Consider the following 21,360-nt stretch of genomic DNA (forward strand, 5'->3'; position numbering starts at 1 on the left):
CCCAGAGTAGCATTCCAGGCTACTTATTCTTCACAACTGGAAGGCTTTCTTCTCAGCTACCACAAAGACAAGCTCCCTGCTGCAAACATTACTTATCTGCATGATTCCATGTGTAGCCCGCCACCCCTGTTTCTATGGGCTAAGTCAGGCTCAAGAGTCACCATTGAACTCACTCTAGTTCTTGCACATGCTGCTACAGAGAAAGGAGAGAACTTTGCACCTTAGAGCATTTCTCACTTCGAGGAATTACATTCTGATACTTCCTGAAGATTGCCACTGCTAGTTTCTCTCTCCCCAGCTTTTACTCTTTCCTCCCACAGAGCTCTTGCATTTACAAATATTTTGGAATATTTCCCAGTTTTACCAAAAATAGAGTTAGCTTGCTTTTTTTCTTCCCTTTTCATTATTGGTTTTTGAAGCTTTCTAGAAGAAGAGACTGATGAATTTGTGTTGTCAAGTTCGCACTGGATATCCTGAAGGATTCTGTAGGTAGAAGATTGTTTTGGTCAGATCTTTACAATAGTAGCGTTCCTGTGATTGACGTATAGAGAACAAGCAGGGATATATATGCTCAGTAAGAAGCAGGCAAAAACCATAAGAAGCCATTGAAATAAATCAGGTCAAAGGTCCTGAAGGCCTAATGATGATGAACAAGGAAGGAAAAGAAGGAATAGGCCTACAAGATATTGTGGTGGCAAAAATGCCCAGAGTTAGTAAGAATTTGCTTGAATAAAGGGAGAAAAAAATGTGATGGGGGCTTTGAGCCTGGATAGCTCCAAGGATGGGGGCTGTGTGAACATAAAATGGGGAAGTCAGGAAGAAATAAACTGTTTGGGAAAAGACAATTTTTTAAAGAATATGTGTATATTTAAAGACAATTGCATTGGATTTGGGGTGCATAGTGACACCCAAGGGAGCTGTCTGGTAGGCAAATAGAAAAAGGGGCAGGGAGAGAAGCTGGAGCTGGAGAAAAATCTGGAGGTCATTCATGCAGACATGATATTAAAGCCATGGCGCCCGGGTGGCTCAATTGGGTAAGTGTCCGACTTCAGCTCAGGTCATGAATTCACAGTCCATGAGTGTGAGCCCTGTGTTGAACCCTGTGCTGACAGCTCAGAGCCTGGAGCCTGCTTCAGATTCTGTGTCTCCCTCTCTCTCTGCCCCCCCCCCCACCACTTGCATGCTGTCTCTCTCTCCCTCAAAAGTAAATAAACATTAAAAAAATTAAAGCCATGGTACTTTATAATTTTGGCAGAAGGCAGAGTGAGAAGTAAGAGGGTCTGAGAAGGTGACAAAGGAGTGCTCAGAAATGTAGAGCACCCACTTGGTGTCTCTGACACCAAGGAAAGGTAAAAATCAATATAATTACCACCATATATTGAAAGCCAATCACATACTAGGTGTTTTACATTTATCATCTCATTTAATACTCACAAAAACCCTGTATAGCAAATATATTAATCCCCACTTGGAAGATCAGAAAACAGAGGCTTAGAGAGATGGAGGGAATTGTAGAACAGGCTTTAAATGGAGGCCTTCCCTCAGGGTAAAAAAGAGTTGCATAAGAAATAGGCAAAGTCAACACTGTGCAAAGTTGCTGAATGTTCCAGAAGATAATTGTTGGGGTTTAGAAGAGTATTTGGGGTCTTCATGGGTACTGAAAGCTGTGTGAGAAAAAAGTCTGCAGAGTGAGCCATGAGCTCAGAAAACAGAATAAGTGGAGGGTAAAGACTGTTGGTGGAAAGGCAGGCCAGCTTTCAGAGCTGGATGGTCAAGAGGAGAAAACTAGGATGCTTCCTTGAGGATCTTGGTGGAGAGGGCCAGGGTCGTCTCAGGTGACAGAGAGCCTGAATGTGCTGATGGGAGAAGGGAAAGAGCCACTGGAGAGGGAGACAAGAGCAAGCACATGATGGATGAGATCTTGAGCATGGAGGCCAGGGAGTAGTTGGTCAGCAAAGAAGAGAGGTCATTGGGGTGAGGAGGGAATGCAGTGAGGCTGAGTGGAGATACTGACATTCATGAGTGGGAAAAAGGGAGCCGGGATGAAACCAAATATTTTAAGTGAAGTAAGAGGGGATGCCCTCTGCAGAGAGTCAGAAGGAGTGAGGAGCTGAAGAGAATGGAGAAACATGGCGGATGTGCCACAGGCTGACGACTGAAGAATAAGGGGCTTTCAGAGCAGAGTTAGGGCCCACTGAAGTAAAACATCCCGAATATGTCATGGCACCGAAGGCACTTATTGCAGAGAATGTTTATTTAGGGACCTGAGATTCAGTGTTTGAGGAAAGTTTTGTTTTTGTCTTTGTTTTTGTTTTAAGTACCCTGAGGGTCACTAAATACTTCAGTGGGTTGGAAATGGAGATGTGGACTCCCTTTGGGAGAGTTGTTAAACAAAAATGTCAGGTGTGTCATCTGACCTTGATAGCTCAAGTGTGGTCCTGTTTGATGGACTGGGGTTTGATGGACTGAGGAGCCAGGATTTGCAGCCCTTGTAATGTCCTTAGTGGCACCATGATGTTGTGATGTGTAGGATGGTACCACTCATCTCTATATTAGTTGAGAAACATTTCTTCTTGTTGGGGTCTTTGGACCTTTCTGTGTTTTATCTGCGGAATCTTGTCTGGTTTAAATATGCATCTTCGGGTTCTATTCATTTCCATCAATCTATTTGTAAATGTTGCACCAAAATGCGATAGGGTCTCAGTCCGTGAAAACATAACCATCCGTTCATTTAAAGACATCACATTCTCTACCAATGTGAGAACCACAAAATCGAAAGGAGACTAGCTGAAAGACCCTGTCATGTGACTGGGTTGCTAGGAGACACCTTCAATGGTCTCCCAGAGCAGAACTGCCTACCTACCCCCGTGGGCCTCTCTTAGGAATGTGGCTGCTACCTGGAGAAAAAACCAAATTAAAGGCTTGAAACATGCACATAAAGAAGTAGATGAGGTCTGTGTATAGCTTATTCTTTGCTCTATTTTCTTGCCCTCAATGATAACTATCTCCTTGGGGTAAAAATAACTTTAGGTAGACTCCCAGGAGAACGTTAAAAGGAATCAGGAAAAATTGGATTAACTTTAGCTGGAAGAAACCCACATTTGGCTTGTAAGAGACAAAACAGACAGCTGAGTTAAAGAGCCCTTTGCAGGAAGATAGGGGTTTTCTTTCTCAGTTTATCTTTAGTAAATAAGACAATAAAACTAATATTTCTTTCATGCTTAGCTCATGCCAGGCACTGCTTCTAGGTGTTAATGTGTTAAAGTATCACAACAAACTATGTGCCACTATCCCAATTTTACAGACAAGGAAAATGAGGCACAGAAACTTGTCAAAGGTGAGGTAGCCAGGAAGTGCCAGAGGCAAGCTTCAAACCCAGGCAGTCTGATTTTAGAGCCGATTTTTTCTTTTTGAATTCATAGGAACTTAGAAAATTTTACTGAACTCATGATACTCACAAAAAGAAGTTGGCAAACAGGCTTTTGTGTTCATATCATAAAACAACCCACAGGGTGTGAATGAAGGAAGTCAGAATATTCTCTGATGCTCTATCATTAGGGTCAAAATTGGTCAAATGGTACCCAAAATTCACTTGTCAGCTTCTTTAAAATTTTTGTATCTTTATTTTTTGTTTGTCAAGCCCTTTGGGGTTGAAGATTTATTTATTTACTTATCTGGCTTTATTATTAAAAAAAATGTATAGGTGCATCAAAAATATGCAATTCAAAAGATACAGTTTGTGAATACACTTTAAAGATGTTATCAGTTGGATACAATGATGTACATGTGTGTGGGCAAAATGAACCAGGTCTGGAGATTTTTATATCCTGTTTATTCTGAAGGCTTTGATTTTCAGGATTAATAAGATTTTTATGCAGTTTTTAAACTTTTGGTGGGAGTGCAAACTGGTACAGCCACTGTGGGAAAACACAGTATGGAGGTTCCTCAAAAAACTGTTGGTTTCATTTCAGAGCTAGGGGGCGCAACTTTTATGGACCAACACTATATAAAAACCTTGCAAAGTCAGGTTGTCTATGTGATGATAATTGCCGGGAGTACCTACAGTAAATTTTGCTACTATTTCTTTGTGTCCTAATAACATATGCAGTCGAAGAGGACAAATGAAATTATATGGCTTCTGATTAATAACATTGTGAAGCACTGTGCCATTTCCTTCTTTTTGCCAACCTAGCTCAATGGACGAGTCCTCTTTATTGTGCCCTTTCTGCAATAAAAGAAGCCAGTAGGTCACAAGGTCTCCCATTAACACGTTAAAAAAATTTTGTAAAAGTGTTCCCGTATGACACACAATATGCAAGACTGAGAAACGTTATCGACTTAAGACAGAGGGAATAAAAGAAAAAATTCTACTGGGTTATACTGCTTGCTCGCGATATGACAAAAATGAATTCATTTGCACGGATGAGTAAATAAAATATCTGCATCTTCCATAGTGTGATTTTTAGCAGCGTTCTACAGAAATGCCTGCCCTGGAGTTCTGGCACATTTTCTGGAATTATTGCAGTGATGATTTCCTAACTTCTGTTTGCCCTTCCTTTGTCTTTTACTTGTTCTGTCCCTTTCACTGAGAACCAGGTAATCCGTTTTGTACCTCATTTTTACTAAGGTTAAACATGCACAGCGTTAAGAGTCATCTATTCCTACAAGATTTGTTATAAAATCACAAATCTCATCAGTCCCTGCCTTTTTACCCAGAGGCAACCACTTAAGTTCTCATGGCTGATTATTTTGGTTCTCCATGGCAGATAGTCTTTGAAGATAGCTTCTTTCTTTTTTTTTTTTTTTTTCCTAAACATGTCAAGGGGAGGTCAATTTTTTTTAATGTTTGTTTACTTTGAGAGAGAGAGTGAAGGGGAGGGGCAGAGAGAAAGAGAGAGAGAGAATCCCAAGCAGGCTCTGCACTGTCAGTGCAGAGCCCGACCTGGGGCCCCATCTCATGAGCCAAGAGATCATGGCCGAAGCCAAAATCAGGAGTCAGATGCTTCACCGACTGAGCCACCCAGGCACCCCTGAAGACAGTTTCTTTCTTTTTTTTTTTTTTTTTCTTTCAAGTATGAAATTTATTGTCAAATTGGTTTCCATACAACACCCAGTGCTCATCCCAACAGGTGCCCTCCTCAATGCCCATCACCCCTCTCCCCTCCCGCCCACCCCCCATCAAACCTCAGTTTGTTCTCAGTTTTTAAGAGTCTCTTATGCTTTGGCTCAGGAACCAGAGAACTTCTTACCCCAGTTCCCTCCTCCTCCCAAATCATGCTCCAACAAAGGACTGGAACAGAATTTCCAACCAAAACAGTATAGAGCATTAACCTTCTAAGGGGGAAAGTAATGGCTGTCCTTCTCTGGGTTCCCTAGGATGCGAACAAGTCTTAGTCATTTCCTCGCTCTATCAGTGAGGAACTGATTCGCCCAGTTTTCACAGTAGCGGCTGTTTCTGTGAAGAGTTGCAGGACATTCCGGAGCTGTCCAGAGGGGAGTGAGATGCTCCTGGCGGGGGTCAGGAGGTTGGCTGCGTGCTGACATCATCACCAGCTACCACTTCAGCTGACAGTTTCTAAGGAACTATATATCACCCAGTGTTCACACTAAACCTGGGCTGGTCTTGTGACTCGCTTCTGCCAATGGAATGCAGCAGAAAAGACACTATGCGGATTCCAGGCTTGAGTCTTCGGAAGGGATGGCAGCTTCTCTTTTGTCTCTTGTGGCCAGTGCAGAACTGTGTCCCTTCCTCTTCAGCCAGGGATTGCCAACACGTTTCTCCTGGGTTACAGCTCCTGCGTTCCAGGTTCTGTGTTTTCTGTTTCTGTTGTTGTTTGTTTTTGGTTTCCTCTTTCATTTCAGTGGTGCATATCCTCCAGTAATTTCTGAAGAAACGGTTCATGGGTAGTAAATGTTTTGGTGACTCACGTGTGACAACGTCTATTCTACCTTCACAAGTGGCTGGTAGATTAGGCATAGAATTCTAGATTGCACATAAATGTTCTTCAGAATTGTTAAGGCATTGCACAATAGCTTTCTATGCTGTTGTTTGGAAGTCTAAAGCATTCTGGCTCCTTTGCATTTGAGCTGTTTTTTTTTCTTTGGAAGCTCATAGGAGAATTTATACACATATATATTATTTATGTATTTAGTATATTATATAGTATTTATGTATTTAGTACATTATATAGTATTTATATATGTATATAAATTATGTATATATAAATACCATATAATTTATATTTATATAACTTATGAGTTTATGATTATATTAAATATAATTTATAAACATGATATTTATAACACAGTAAAACATATAATATATAACATATAATATATTATATATATACATATAATATATTTGGCTTCCCATGTTCTGCAGTTTTTATAATATAACTTGATATGGGTTTATTTTTGCCCATTGTACTGGGCACTCAGTGGGTCCTTATAATCTAGAAATGTGTGTTCTGGAGTTCTGGGACATTTTCTGGAATTATTGCAATGATGACTATATATCATCATATGTATTCTTATATATATATTCATATATATATATAAATATATATGTATAAAACATCTACTGTATGTTAAGCATTTTTCTGGGTGTTTGGATACAAAGTCAAAGAAGACATAATCCTTATCCTCCAGAAACTTCCTGTGGGAGGTGGGTTTATAATCAGGATGATCCACTTCCCCAGTTTACCTGGATATTCTTGGTTTATTCTCGTTTTTCTGGCATAATTATCAGTATTTCTCACTTCCATGCCCAAGAAAGTCTCCGTTTGGAGATAAATCATCTGCTAACCATTCCACAGAGTTGTTGCCAAGACTAGATGATGAAATTATGTGAAGATGCTTTGTGAATTGTAAAACATACAAATAACGGGATGAAAAGATTTAAGGTCTTTTATTGCATTCTCCTACTGAGACAAACAAGTGTCTAAAATTGCTATCTACCTTGCTCTCTGTTATTGCTTTAAGATCTGCTTAGATTTGTAAGAAAATAAATTTTCCAGCAAATTAATTTCATTGTAAGGCAGTTTAGCATATTCTCAATAATTTTCAAGATTAAAGTCCTTGTGTGTGTGTGTGTGTGTGTGTGTGTGTGTGTGTGTGTGTGTGTACCTGTTTTGGATCATTACATGTATGCTTGAAATTTATTTATCATTTGCTATTGTTTTCAGATTTATGGGTCCTCCTTTCAAATTTAACATTTTATGATTCTGTTGGATTTTGGACATAGGGGATATGCCAATTCCCTAGGAAATTTTTTTTAAGTTTATTGATTTATTTTGAGAGAGACAGACAGACACAGAGACAGAGAGAGAGAGAGAGAGAGAGAGCAGGGGCCAGGCATGGAGAGAGGGAGAGAGAGAGAATCCCAAGCAGGCTCTGCACTGTCAGCACAGAGCCCAATGCATGGCTTGAACTCACGAACTGTGAGATCATGACCTGAGTGGAAGTCAAGAGCCAGATACTTAACTGACTGAGCCACCCAGGCACCCCAGTTCCCTAGGACTTTTTAAAGCCTATTGAAAAGGGAAAAGGTATAAACATAGTAGATGTAAGGTAGTTACCATAAAGAAGGCAGAGTGTCTGCCCAGGAGCTTCCAATGTCACTGTCTCATGTGTTCCTTACGTGCCTCCATGTGAGAGCTATGATTTTTTTTTTTTCACACAGAGAAGGGAACTGAGGCATATATACAGAGGTTAAGTAACCTAGTTAATACAACAGCCAGTAAAGCACTAAAATCTAAATATATATCCAATCTGATCTTAATGTCTATTGATCATTCATTCATGAGGTTAACAAATAATGTTTGAATCATTGATGTCATCCTAGGTGCTGTGTATGTGTGGATGTGGTGGGGAGTAAAACAGAGGTGGTTTTCGTCCTTATTTCTCGTTTGACATTGTCCTCATCAGTCAGACCATCATGTCTGACCATCATGAAACAGATTTTTCCAGGTACTGGGTTAAATGCTTGACTTGCATTATCGATTAACATGGTTACAACAGCTGTGGGAGAGGTATTATAATTATCTGGGTTTTATAGATAAGGAAACTGAGTCTCAGGGAGGGTAAGCAGTATGATCAACAGGGAGTAGTGATGCTCTTATGGGCGTCATTGTCACTATTATCAGGAACTTGCTGGGCAGTCCCACTGTGACAAGTGCTACCCTGAGGGGCTGGGGCAACAGTGCAGGATGGCACGGAGGGAGCCCAGAGGGGAAAGCCTGGGGCCACTGGCCTTCACAGAACCATTTTTTTCCTAAAGAGCAGTTTTCGGTCTTGGGGGAAAAAAGGGGGTAAGAATGTGATTTCCTTTAATATTTTTGGCAGAAATACTCAAGTACAGACCATTAAAATTTAAAAAGGTAATATTGACTATAATAATAATGCATAATCATTCTGTAGTAGAAAATATTAAGAAGTTACGTATTTAGGTCCACCTGAAGTAAACTTTATGAGTGTGATTTGGGTGAATGTCTGGGCCTTAATTAGTATTCATTTGACTTAGTTTCTGTTTTTGTCTATGGAATGAAGAATTTATTCCTGGTATATAGATATTGAGGCATTTGCATTTGAGACAAGTCTGACGCTCTTTGACCCTCAGTACTTCAGAGTATGTGTGTGTGTGTGTGTATTTTTCAAGTTGCTTCTGGTCTTACCAGCATTCTTTCCTTCTCTACTTCCTGGCTACAGAATCGTTTGTGTGTGTGTGTGTGTTGGGGTGGGGGATCCACAACTGTGTGACTTGGTAGAGCTGATCCCTTCTCTCATGTCATGGATCACAGGGATTCTCCCATCTCCTTTGCTGTGGTGATGAATTCAGGGGTGGGTGCTGATTTTAAGGCAAGCATATGCAAGTTCTCCCTGGTCCCCTTCTGCTGTAATTGCCAGGAATTTAATGGATTTACTCAGCTGGTTTTGGGTCTGAGCCTAGCACCGCTGATGGCTGTTGTGTGTGACAGGTGTACAGACTAATGTTGAGAGAGAGAGGACAGTCCCCGATGATGTCATTGGAACCCTGGATCCTGCCTGGCCTGAACTCGGTTTACCCTTCAACTTCCTGGTCATGTGAATCCACAAATCTATGTTACTTATTTTTGCTTGAGCTAATTTGAATTGTGTTTCTGTCACCTGTAAGCAAAAAAATTCCTGGTTGAAATCAAATTCCACTGGTGATCTAATCTTTAAACATAAAACAAGTGTCCGATTACACTGATTCTTGCCATTACATTAAGAGAAGTTGTGGGCATTCTAGTTTTATCACTAAGATATTGGGTGTGCAGCCAAGGTCATCTGGTAGCTAAGTGCCCTGGTAAGAGCTCTGAGAGTTTTAAGGAAGCAGATATCTTGATCTATATAGGTTTTGGGGCCCATGCCAGGACTCTAACAGCTCATGGTCAATCAGCTCTGTGACTTCTACATTAAAGATTTGACTAAAGGGCTAAAACGAGCCATCTGGCAACAAGTGCACAGAGGAAGCCTGATTTACAAATCAAAGGACAGAAGGAAGACTAAAGATGGCCTCAAGCAGAGAAGGATTTAATATTTTTGTAAAGAGTCTTCATTGTAAAAATAAGCTAGTGAATTTGGTCTCTAACTGAAACATTTCACTATTCTCCCACAGTTTAGCCCCCATGCCCTTATTTTTTTGAATTTGAGAGAGAGAGAGAGAGAGAGAGAGAGAGAGAGAGAGAGAGAGAATCTTAAGCAGAGCGCAGAGTCCCATGTGGGGATCAATCTCATAACCCTGGGATCATGACCTAAGCTGAAATCAAGAGTTGGACGCTCATTTGACTGAGCCACTCAGGTGCCCCTTAAGGTTAAAATGAAGTGATAATGCCACACATTTTGACCTTGTTGATCTCTTTTGGATAAATTTCATTTACTTCCATTTGTATAATATTTAGTAACTATGGTATCTGCATCTCACATATGTGATGAATGTATCAACATGAATGTCTCTCTTTTTTTGGCTTGAGTAAGTCTATGTAAACAATTCCGAGTTAAAAAAATACTATTAAAAGAAAAACAATTCAAAAAAGGAAAACAATCATGCATGTGTTCTATTAAACTGCCTACACATAGGAAAGAGGGATGGGAAAGATTGAACATATAATCAGAAATAATTTTTTATCTTCAAAGCAAGGCCATAATTAATTTCATTAAGTCTATTTATGAATCATCTGAGATCAAGCAAGTAGCTTCTCAATAAACACTCCTGGATGCTAATTGCTTATGAGACCTGGTGCATAGGATTATTGGACGTACACTACATCAGGATGATGCCACAATTTTTATTTTACTAGGGATTAATTAAGCCATTTAAAAACCAAGATGAGTTATTTAGCAAGACTAATTATCTACTGATGTCAGTACTAGTTTGTGATAATAACTACATTTTCTAGTTAATAAAGTTGGAGGGGCATGCAGCGTAGCTTCAAAACACTAAAACATATATACACTTTATCCTTTTGTATACATTTTTTTTCAAGTTTAGTTGCTTGTAAAGATATACTTTTAAAGGAAAATGGTTCAGAACATAGCAATTTTCATTGTTCTATGTGACCTAATCAATAGCTTTCTTGAGAATGTACGAAAGTTAGAACAGCCTGGCTCTTCTTTTGACATTTCAATTTTTATTTCAAACTTCTTTCCTCATAGTTTCAAGAAAACTACAAATGTATTCTGTTAGAAAGAAGTTGTCATCCTCCACTTATATCTGTACATAATTCATTAGTTTATTACTTATCGATAGCATTAATTTTGTCCGAGGAAACGAGACATAAAATTAAGTGGGAGGAACGGGATAATTTTCTCTGAAATGACTGTGAAAGTCCACAGGAAAATTGCATTTTATACAAATTGTTTCCTATTAGTCCTGGGTTCAAATAATCTGCTTAGATTCCTCAGCGGTATTTCTAATCGTTTCTTATAGTGACCAGCTACCATCCATGCCTACCTGATTTGTACAGACACTTTAAATACTGCCTGCACATAGTACAGTATTTTTATTCCATATGCACTTGACTTTTGCAGCTAACTCCATAAGATGCTGTCTCCTTTTTTGTCATTCTGACATGAAACAAGGATGGTTTTCTTGGCGACACTATGTCTTCTGCTCAGATCCAAAATATATGATAGCATAGCTCTCCCATTTTTCCCTTAAAACTTTTTAAAATGAAAACCCATACTTTATTCAGATTTTTCTCAGTCTTCTTTTTTCTGCTTGGGGATCCTATCCAGGAAACCACATTACATTTAATCCTCATGTGTCCTTAGGCGTCTCCAGGCTGTTACAATTTCTCAAGCTACTCTTGTTTTGGATGACCTTGACAGTTTTGAGGAGGAACACAGCGTTTTGCACCCTCTTTTAGCTTTTAGAAAATGCTTTCCCGAAAAAAAGAAGTAAGCAATAAAGGTCTTTTCCCATGCCATGCAAGAGATTCTTTAGCAATGAAGATTAAACCCAAAGGCAATGAATTTCTCGCTGATGGAGGACAGTGATGACCACATACTATACTTCAGTGCATGCACAGAAATGGAAGGGTACACACCCATGTGATTTGACTTCTGAGGTGTACAAGAAAAGATTGTTAAAAATTGGAAGTAATTTTATCCACAGAGAGGGTCAAGGGACCCTGCTGTGAGCAGATGTTTTCTGGCTTTATTGAGCCTGGAGCAGAGGGACCAGAGCAAGAGGCATGAACAAGTCAGCCAGGATAGGGTGACTGACAGGAGGCTGGTCAACACTGGATAGTTTACTAAGAGAAGTTTGGGGTCGTTTCCAGTGAGTCTCTGGTTGCTGTGATTTAGGCAGGGCCAGGCTGAGAGGGAGGCAAATGGAGAGGGACTAGGTTACTTGCCTAAATTTTTGAGTCCTTTTCCCATAGAACCACTCAAGGTGTCTGAAGTCCAGAGATATTAATGGCATCAGATCTCCTCTGTCTGAGTAGAGAAGCCTGATTTTAGCAAATAAAAATACAGGACTCCCAGTTAAGGTTGAATTTCAGATAAATAATAAACAGCTTTTTTAGGATATGTATGTCCCAGACAATATTTGGGACATTTCTTATGCTAAACATTTATTTGTTGTTTATCTGAATAGTCAGTGTCCTGCATTTTCGCTGCATTTTCCTTGGCTTCCCCTGGGTAGATGTAATGGGGTGAGGAGAGAGCTGAAGAGGAGGAGAAGGGTGTAGGGTGTATAGTTTCTAGCCTCAGATCACCACTCTTGGAGAGTGGTTATCTTGCTGTGAAAGACAAATGCGACATCACTTATTCTCAAAAGCCACCCCAGGCCAGCATTTGAAACAACTTTGGATGTCAAAGGCATCTCTGGAACAACATTCTTTTTGTCTCCTTCTTTCATCAGTTTTGAATAGATTTGTCATTATTCTGTGTCCTATAAAAGTATCCTTTAATATATACTGATACTGAAGAAATAAAACCCAGTGGGTTCAGAAACAAGGGATCAGCAAAGGTAGACTTTCCCTAGGGCCACCTGGTTCCTATCCGTCCTTCCCCCTCCCCACCTCCAGACTCTGGGCTTATGGACTAGTGTTTAGTTTCATGGCTTTCTCCTCCTTCTCCTATCTACTTTCTGGTTTTCTCAGATGATGGAGGGAATAATAACTTGACTATAAAAAAATTCCTCATGCATGGGATAATTGAAAGAGAAGTACAATTATAAAAATTAAGTGTTAAACCAGGTTTCATGCCCAGGCATAATTTAAAAAAATACATAAGAAGAATAATTTAACAAACTAAGGAAATCATAACTGATATAAATATGCTCTTGGCCTCCAAGAAAGTCAGCAGAAAGTATTATGCTTGACATCCTTCACAGATCAACTGGGTCAAAATCAGAAAGCATTTAAAAGCCTTTGCAAAATAGAGTTGACACATCACAATCTTTTAATGGCATAAATTCCCATTAGCATCAACTGTTGCATATATAATGTTCATTATGGTGATTAGAAATGTTAATTTCTTAGAGCAATCATAATTTCCTTTAATCTACTATGGCAGTGTTTTTTAAACTGCAGGTTATGACCCATTAGTGGGTCATGAAATCAAGTTAGTGGGATATAATCAGCATTAAAGAGAATAGAACAGAATGGAATAGAAAATATCCAATTTCATTGCACACAGTCAATGTAAATATTATTTCATGTACTTTAACCTGAGTTCTAAAAACATATGTAGGTACTTGGTTATAATATAAAATGTATTCCATATGGTCTGTCATGCACAATCAGAAAACAACTATTCTATATGATAACAAATAAATTCTAAGACTGATCTAAAAGTGAAACACAAATTGAAGTGACAGATTGGTGAACATGGAAGAAAATATTTTCAGTAGAAGATACTATGATGGCTAATATGTTTTTAACCAATGACTGGCCCACTTCTCCATTTGCTGAGTTCTGTTTCAAGGTGGTAAATGTGGCATTCCACTTCTTATTATCAATGCAATAGAGATGTTTTGGTGGTAAACGTAAGTGAGGGCTGTGGGGTCAGCCTGTCTGTACTACTTATCTTGAGTATGTTACTGAATTGTTCTGTGTCTTGATTTCCTTATTTCAAGATGGGCCTGGTAATAGTCTGGCCATCAAACTTGTAAAGATTAAATGGATTTATGCATAGAATGTGTTTAACATGGTGTTTGGCACTTAGCAAGTCTTCAGTACATGTTAGTTACTGGCTTTATTACTTTTAATTATTTTTCTGTAAGAATAGCAAATATCAGAGAATTTCTTACCTCCAACTTTTAATTTTATCTCTGACAAATGGAGAATGGAGGCCAGAGTATGCTCTGTGATTCAGCCCATGCATGGTCCCTGAATTCTTCTTCTCCTGAACATGCATTTATTAGTTCATTGGAATGAAGTACTTTAGAGCAAAGGTTCTCAACCTGGGACACATGACCCACTTGACAGGATGGTGAACTTCCGAAATGCGATTGGGATTTTGAATGAATGTGCAAATACACCTTTGGGGAATACATGGAGGGGATCCATGGCTTCTAGTGTCAATGGAGTCATAGGTGGTGCAGTGAAGAGTTAGACAGACTTAGGTCTAAGTTCAGCCTTATTAATTAGCATGGTAACCCTGAGAAAGTTTCTTACATCTTGTAGCTCCACTTACCTGTCTATAGAATGTGGATTAAATATAGCTGCTACATAATACAGTTGTTGCGATAATGTTTACAGCATTTATAAAAAACTTAGCACTAGGCATAACGGCTGTCACATTATGGGTATTCAAGAGAATATTAATAGTGGAAAAGGGTAGGTAGACTGGAAATTAGAATACAGTGGGTTCCTATTCTGAATTTCAATTGTGGAATGTTAATTGTAATCACTGAGTAATCATTCATTGAGCAATCGCTAAGTGAGTAATCACTGAGTAATCATTCATTCAGTAATCCATTCCCTAATTTATTCAACAAGAATTGACTGAATGCTGCCATGTGTGAGGGATTATGTGAGGTGCTGAGGAAGCACTAATGGATAAGACACATTATCTGTCCTCACAGGCTTATGATCCAGGAAGGCTCACAAACAGGCAGTCACCAACCTTGTGATAAATGGGGCAGCAGGCAAAGTATGGGGCTTGGGGAGAACGAGGGAGACATCTCAAATTCGGAACCACATTCAATGAGGTTTGTGGTTTTGTTTCATCTTATGGTTCTAGTTTTCATTTCAGGGCTGAGCAACTTCCTCTTGTTTATTTTAATGCTGAACATTATTGGCCAAGTGTAATATTCCTAACTAGGGACATTAAGGGCAGACTTTGATCTGTGGAGCCTGGAGGAAACCACTCTTCTCTTGGATGTGGCTCCAAATATGAGCACACATAGTGAGGCCGCTTGGTAACATGGGGCGAGAGAAGAGGACAAGCGTCCACCTTCTAAAGGGAAAATCGTAGAATCCAGGGCTTTTCTATTTTTGCCTTGACTTCAAGGAAACTTACAGTTAAATTTAACGTCCCATTACAAGTTTGTTTTATTTTTTGTTTATTTCTTCGTCTCCCTCAATGATTTTGATTTTCCATCTTAATGCATTATGACATCTCTGTATCTGTCTAGCATCTCTGCCATATTACACGGTTTTTGCAAGTAGATGGGATAATAATTATTAAATAATCTCAGTCATGTAGTGTCTTACATACTATATTGGCCTTTTACTTTATGTATTTTTATGATTCAGTGGACACGATTGAATGGTAATTGCTTTAAACTTTATGAAATTGAGTCACACTTTGACAGCTCCATCATAGAAGAATTTCATAGCAGGAACAATGTCTTCCAGGAGAAGTCCTTATGTTGTCAATAATTGGATGTGTCATGGTATCATTTGGGTTTATATCCACTATTAGGAGACAAAGTTGCTGGGTTAATCCATTTAAATTATTTTTGTACTCTCTGGACACAGAAACTCTTTTACCTTTGAGCAAAGCTGTCAGGATAGCTAAATCAATGTCCTGGTGTCCTTCTGATCCCATCCGAAACACCGTAATCTGCAATTTGAGACAAGGTGACCATTAGCAATGCATGTTTTTGCCCAACAGAAATTCAGTGAGACCATATCTGAACATAGACTATCTTAATATCTACAAGGTAGATTTTTAACCACGGGGAAAGCAGACATAGCAAGAATTCAACTCAAGGGTTCTGCAGTTCATTAAGAGGAAGATGTCTCAGTAGCCTCCTAACAGAGACCACCTTACATAATGATGTTTACAATGAAGAGAAACCAGAGACAAAGGAAATGTCCTTTTCTATCATTTCAGTTTTAAAATTAAAACTGGCTGGATTTACAAAAATGTGTAAACTATGATATAAACTATGAGTTGAGAAATTAAGTGTTTAAAAGTAGCTAGTTTGGTATGCCCTTTGGTAAATGGTCCTACTATGTGTGTGTGTGTGTGTGTGTGTGTGTGTGTGTGTATGTGCGTGCGCGCGCGCATGTGTGTGTACATGCACGTATGCAATGTAGCCATCAGTACACTTACTCCTCAGCACTAGTTTTGAATGGTTTCAATACTGCGATGGCTCTAGATCCTTCAGCCCTCTTGATAACCTTGAACCACCTTGAGAATAACTTAGCAATTATTTCCAGGTTGTGAGAAGGAGAAAGCACAGTACAATAACATCTTTCCTTGCAGTAATCCAGGGGACAAAAGTATTCTCCAGGGATGGAAAACAGGAAGGAGAGTAAAGAGAGAGCAATGAAGGATTAACACCTGTTGGATTAATACAAAGTTCCACAATAATGCTGAACAGTAACAGGGATCTTTTTTCCAAGTCAGAGGGAGGCTAGGTAAGGAAGCCAAAAGGTTATTTGTATATGTATACTGAATTACTATTTTTTCAGCTACTTTAGGCTTCAAGTTTCTCTATCTGTAAAATGGGAAAATAATAGTGCTTACTTGTTTCCAACTGCATGGAAGTAAACTTCGTAGGATTTGCTAATATATAATTAATTTTTTAAAAAAATGTTTATTTTGAGAGAGAGAGAGAGACAGAGGGAGAGAATGAGCAGGGGAGTGTCAGAGAGAGAGGGAGAGAGAGAGAATCCATGCTGTCAGTGCAGAGCCGGATGTGGGGCTTGAACTCACGAACCGTGAGATCATGACCTGAGCCAAAGTCAAGAGTTAGATGCTCAAAAACAACTGAGCCACCCACACACCCCACTAATATATAATTCTAAGTTTTGCCACTATGAGGGAGAGAACAGACACAGAGACTCATCCACTGTTAAACTATCAGTTGCCTTAGAAATCTAGTCCAGTACCCAGAGACAAAGTAACTTGCTTCAGGTCACAAAATGAGTTAGAAGGATAGTTGTGATTAGAACTCAGCAGCCCTCTAATGAGAAAGAATGAAATATGGCCTTTTGTAGCAACTTGGATGGAACTGGAGAGTGTTATGCTAAGTGAAATAAGTCATACGGAGAAAGATTCCATATGTTTTCACTCTTATGTGGATGCTGAGAAACTTAACAGAAGACCAGGGGGGAGGGGAAGGAAAAAAAAAGAGGTTAGAGAGGGAAGGAGCCAAAACATAAGAGACTCTTAAAAACTGAGAACAAACTGAGGGTTGATGGGGGGTGGGAGGGAGGGGAGGGTGGGTGATGGGTATTGAGGAGGGCACCTGTTGGGATGAGCACTGGGTGTTGTATGGAAACCAATTTGACAATAAATTTAATATTTAAAAAAAATAAAAAAAGAACTGAGCAGCCCTCGGGGCAAGAGGAACTCAGGAACAGGTGCCTGAATTGGAAAGAAAACTTGAGATCCACAGGATTAGGATTCAGGGGGCAGAAGTGGAATCTCACCAGCCCTTTAACTCTTTCCGCCAGTCCTGCTGTGGTCTGAAAGGTATTATTGTGTACTTAGCTGGTAACAAGTTGAGACAACCAGGATCATATTGGAGTTCATTGTTTTAGAAAAATTTCAAAATTAGGCACCAAACAGAATTCCTTAAACATGGGACCTACTTGCTCTGCAGATGCCTACATTTTATTGCCTAATTAGAGATCACACTTCAGATGTAATTTTTTTTCTGGGGCAGCAGATAGATAAATTTACTCCGAAATAGAACATTAACAGGACTTTCTAGGAACAGATTTGAGGAGAGGAAAAGGAAGGTACATAGTGTAGGGTTTCTAAAGAATTTGGGAAAGGGGCACCGGAGACACAGATACATGTGCTGTTGTTTGTCAATTGTATGCCAGGGCTTTGCAGGTTTTCTAGAAAACTGATGTGGGAGGAGTGGCTGTCCACCTGTCCATGCCCTCATTCAAGAGGAAAAGGAAGCACTAAGGAGAGGCTGGAGGATCCAAAGATGAAGTTTGTTTCATAATTTTGCCTTTAGCTGACCTGAAATACTCTAAAACTCTTTTTATTTGAAATTAAAACAAAATTTAAAATATTACACAATGTATATATACAACACCAGGGGGAGAAAACGTCCAACAAAAAAGTCAGAGACATTTGACCAACCCCAAGTGTTGACAGAGATGAAGAGAATCAAGTATCCTTAAATATTCTTTGTGGGAATATGAATCAAGATAGCACTTTTGGAGTATGATAAGTTAATATAAAATTCCTTGGTATTGATGTATGATTCTTTAACAACACTAAGATTTTATTTAGGATCTTTACAACTGTGTTTGGAAATGAGGTTGGTACATGTAACCCATCCTGCCTCATTTTGGTATTAGAGTTGTACTAACTGTTCAGTATGACTTGGAAAACTTTTTTTTTTTTTATTTACTTATGCCCCAGAATGGTTTCCATAACAAAGGAATACTCCTGCTTCTGTCAGGCTTAGTAAGATGTTTATAAACTATCTAGCACTGAAGTGTTTTTTTTTTTTTAATTTTTTTTTCAACGTTTATTTATTTTTGGGACAGGGAGAGGCAGAGCATGAACGGGGGAGGGGCAGAGAGAGAGGGAGACACAGAATCGGAAACAGGCTCCAGGCTCTGAGCCATCAGCCCAGAGCCCGACGCGGGGCTCGAACTCCCGGACCGCGAGATCGTGACCTGGCTGAAGTCGGAGGCTCAACCGACTGCGCCACCCAGGCGCCCCTAGCACTGAAGTGTTTTTAGGCATATATCGCTGATCACCTTTATACATTTTCCAACAATTATTGATCAATTTAGATTTTCTGCCTTTCCCTGACTCTGTTTCATATATTTTCCTATGTAATTAAACATTTCATCAAGACTCTCAAGTTCATGGGTATACAGTTGCATGCAGAATTTTCTTATTATATGGGACGCCTGGGTGGCTCAGTTGGTTAAGCGTCTGATTCCTGATTTTGGCTCAGGTCATGGTCTCGTGGTTGTGCGATCAAGAGTTGGGCTCAGCGCCGGGTGTGGAGCCTGCGTTAGAGTCTCTCTTGCCCTTGCCCGCTGCCCCTCCCCCACTTACACTATCTCTTGTTCTCTCAGGCTCTTTCTCAAAAAAAAAAGATTAAAAAATTTCTTATTATTTAAAAATCTCCTTTATATCTAGAATTATATGGATTTTTTTTAGTCTTCTTTATTTTTCAAAGAATCAGATTTTCTTGATCAATTATTATTTGACCAATTATTATCCTGATCAATTTATTGATCAATATTATTATTTACAATTTGAAGTGATTATTTTCTGCTTTTATCATTATCCATTCATTTCTTCAGTTTTGCTTCCTTGGCCATTCTTTGCCTAGAATTTTGAGTTGACATCACGGTCACTTTGTTTTTTTTCTTTCTTTCTTTTTTTAATAAATGTGTTTAAGATTATGCATCTCACATACTTTTCTATGCATTATGTCATTTTCATTCTTTTTTTTTTTTTAATTTTTTTTCAACGTTTATTTATTTTTGGGACAGAGAGAGACAGAGCATGAACGGGGGAGGGGCAGAGAGAGAGGGAGACACAGAATTGGAAACAGGCTCCAGGCTCTGAGCCATCAGCCCAGAGCCTGATGCGGGGCTCGAACTCCCGGACCGCGAGATCGTGACCTGGCTGAAGTCGGACGCTTAACCGACTGCGCCACCCAGGCGCCCCTCATTCATTTTTAAATATATGCCATTTTGCCTTAAAATTGTTGTTAGTGTTAAAAGAGTGTATGTGTGTATCTGTAACATTTTGCAAACATGCTATTTTGCTTGAAAAAAAAAGTGTGTCTTCTCTATCTTCTGGGTACAGAATTTTAGGTACAGAGGTTGCTATAGATACAGATTACATTTAATTTTTATTCAAATATTCTATTTGACTTATTTCTTATTTCTGAGAGGCATGTTAAAATCTTCTGACTACATACTTCACAATTATTCCTTGAAAGTACAGAATCTTTGCTTTATATGTTTTGAAGGTTTTAAAAAACGTACAAAAGGTTCATAACAGTCTGTTCTTGGCATATTGCAGTTTTTATCAACACAAAATATCTCTATTTCCTATTTAATGTTGTTGCTTTGCATATTTTGTTTTATATTAACATTTTATTTGCCATATATACTCTCATGGGGGATTAGAATGTGTCTGATAGATTATTCCATCTGTGTTTTTGTTTTTGTTTTTTTGGTCACTTTTGTGTGGTCATTTTATTTAAGGTCTGTACCTTGTAAACAGCAAGGCTAGATTTTTTTTTTTTAACTGAATCAGAATATCATTAGGAATCCAAGGGAGAAAAGAATCCAGTTATGTCTAATATGATTACTGGTTTCTTTTATCTTATTTCTTCCATATTACTTTGTTTTCTATTTTCTAGACTTTATCATTTCCCTTCCACCTTTCTTTTCCTTTGAAAAAGTATCATATTTGCCTAGATAATATATGTACATGGCAAAAAAAAAATCCATAGCATAAAGAAATATATGGTGAAAATGAAAGGTATCATTTCTGTCCCCCATTTTGCAGCACCTCTCAACAAAGGCAACCACTTTTCCTGGTTTGGGAGATGTTCTCCACATAAGCAAAGAGAATTAGACACATCTTTTACACAGGTGGTCGTGAGCTTTATACATTATTACGCATCACTTTTTTCATGTGACTACCTATCCTGGAGACCATTCTACTCAGCTTCATTATTTGTTGGCTGCCTAATGTTTCCTTATATGCATGTATTATGATTTATGATTTAGTTTTCTATTAATGAACTTTGGGGTGGTGCTTGATCTTTGGTGATTATAAACACCATTGCAGGGAATAACCTTGTATGTGCGTGGCTGAGTCTGTCTGTAGAATACAATAGGGAATTTGTGGGGCCATTTACTCTGAGAGAATGTCCTGAATTCATTGTTCTGATTCTGCTCCCAGGGCCTCTCCTATTTCCTGCCTTTATTTGTTTTGGTCCTTAATGGTAACTGAAATGATCTTCAACTTCACAGTATATATTTTTCTCCTGAAATGATTTCCAAGCTCTACTTTCTATACCTGCTTTTAATATTCTAGAAGTTACTCAAAATTTCTTGCCTTCTAGCATAGTAACCTTTTTCATCTCCTTCCGTGCTAAGTACTGATAGGGATTTGTTTCAAAACTGTATATATTTATTATTTTAGCCTCTTTTGTCATTTGAGGGGCAGGAGGGAGATAGACACATACATGCTCCTTCTATAAAATCTCATCAATGTACATTTAATAGAAAAATGTATATCAGGTAGAAGTTACTTAGCTATTTTATTGGTGATTCAGTAAATAAAGCCTGATTTTCCTCTGTAATAAAATTGGTATTTTCAACATGTACCCTAAAAGTAATTCTTGGATTTGTTTGACATGGTTGGTTATTTTGTCAAAACACTATGAAATATAGGAAGATTAAAGTGTTCTTCAAGATTTGAAAGAAA

At 38.8% G+C, this 21,360-nt stretch overlaps 1 protein-coding gene across 10 annotated transcripts in view; it reads right to left on the reverse strand.

The window, feature by feature from the left end:
* Window positions 1-21,360, reverse strand: part of TRPM3 (transient receptor potential cation channel subfamily M member 3) — an 805,281-nt gene that overhangs the window by 109,340 nt on the left and 674,581 nt on the right. For all 10 annotated transcript variants that reach the window (XM_043565212.1, XM_043565210.1, XM_043565217.1 and 7 more), the window contains one exon: window positions 15,465-15,537. In XM_043565212.1, coding sequence (XP_043421147.1) covers window positions 15,465-15,537 — 73 coding nt within the window. The remainder of the gene's footprint in view (window positions 1-15,464; window positions 15,538-21,360) is intronic.

The sequence above is a fragment of the Prionailurus bengalensis genome, chromosome D4, assembly GCF_016509475.1.
Source record: "Prionailurus bengalensis isolate Pbe53 chromosome D4, Fcat_Pben_1.1_paternal_pri, whole genome shotgun sequence".
Classification (NCBI taxonomy): Eukaryota; Metazoa; Chordata; class Mammalia; order Carnivora; family Felidae; genus Prionailurus; species Prionailurus bengalensis.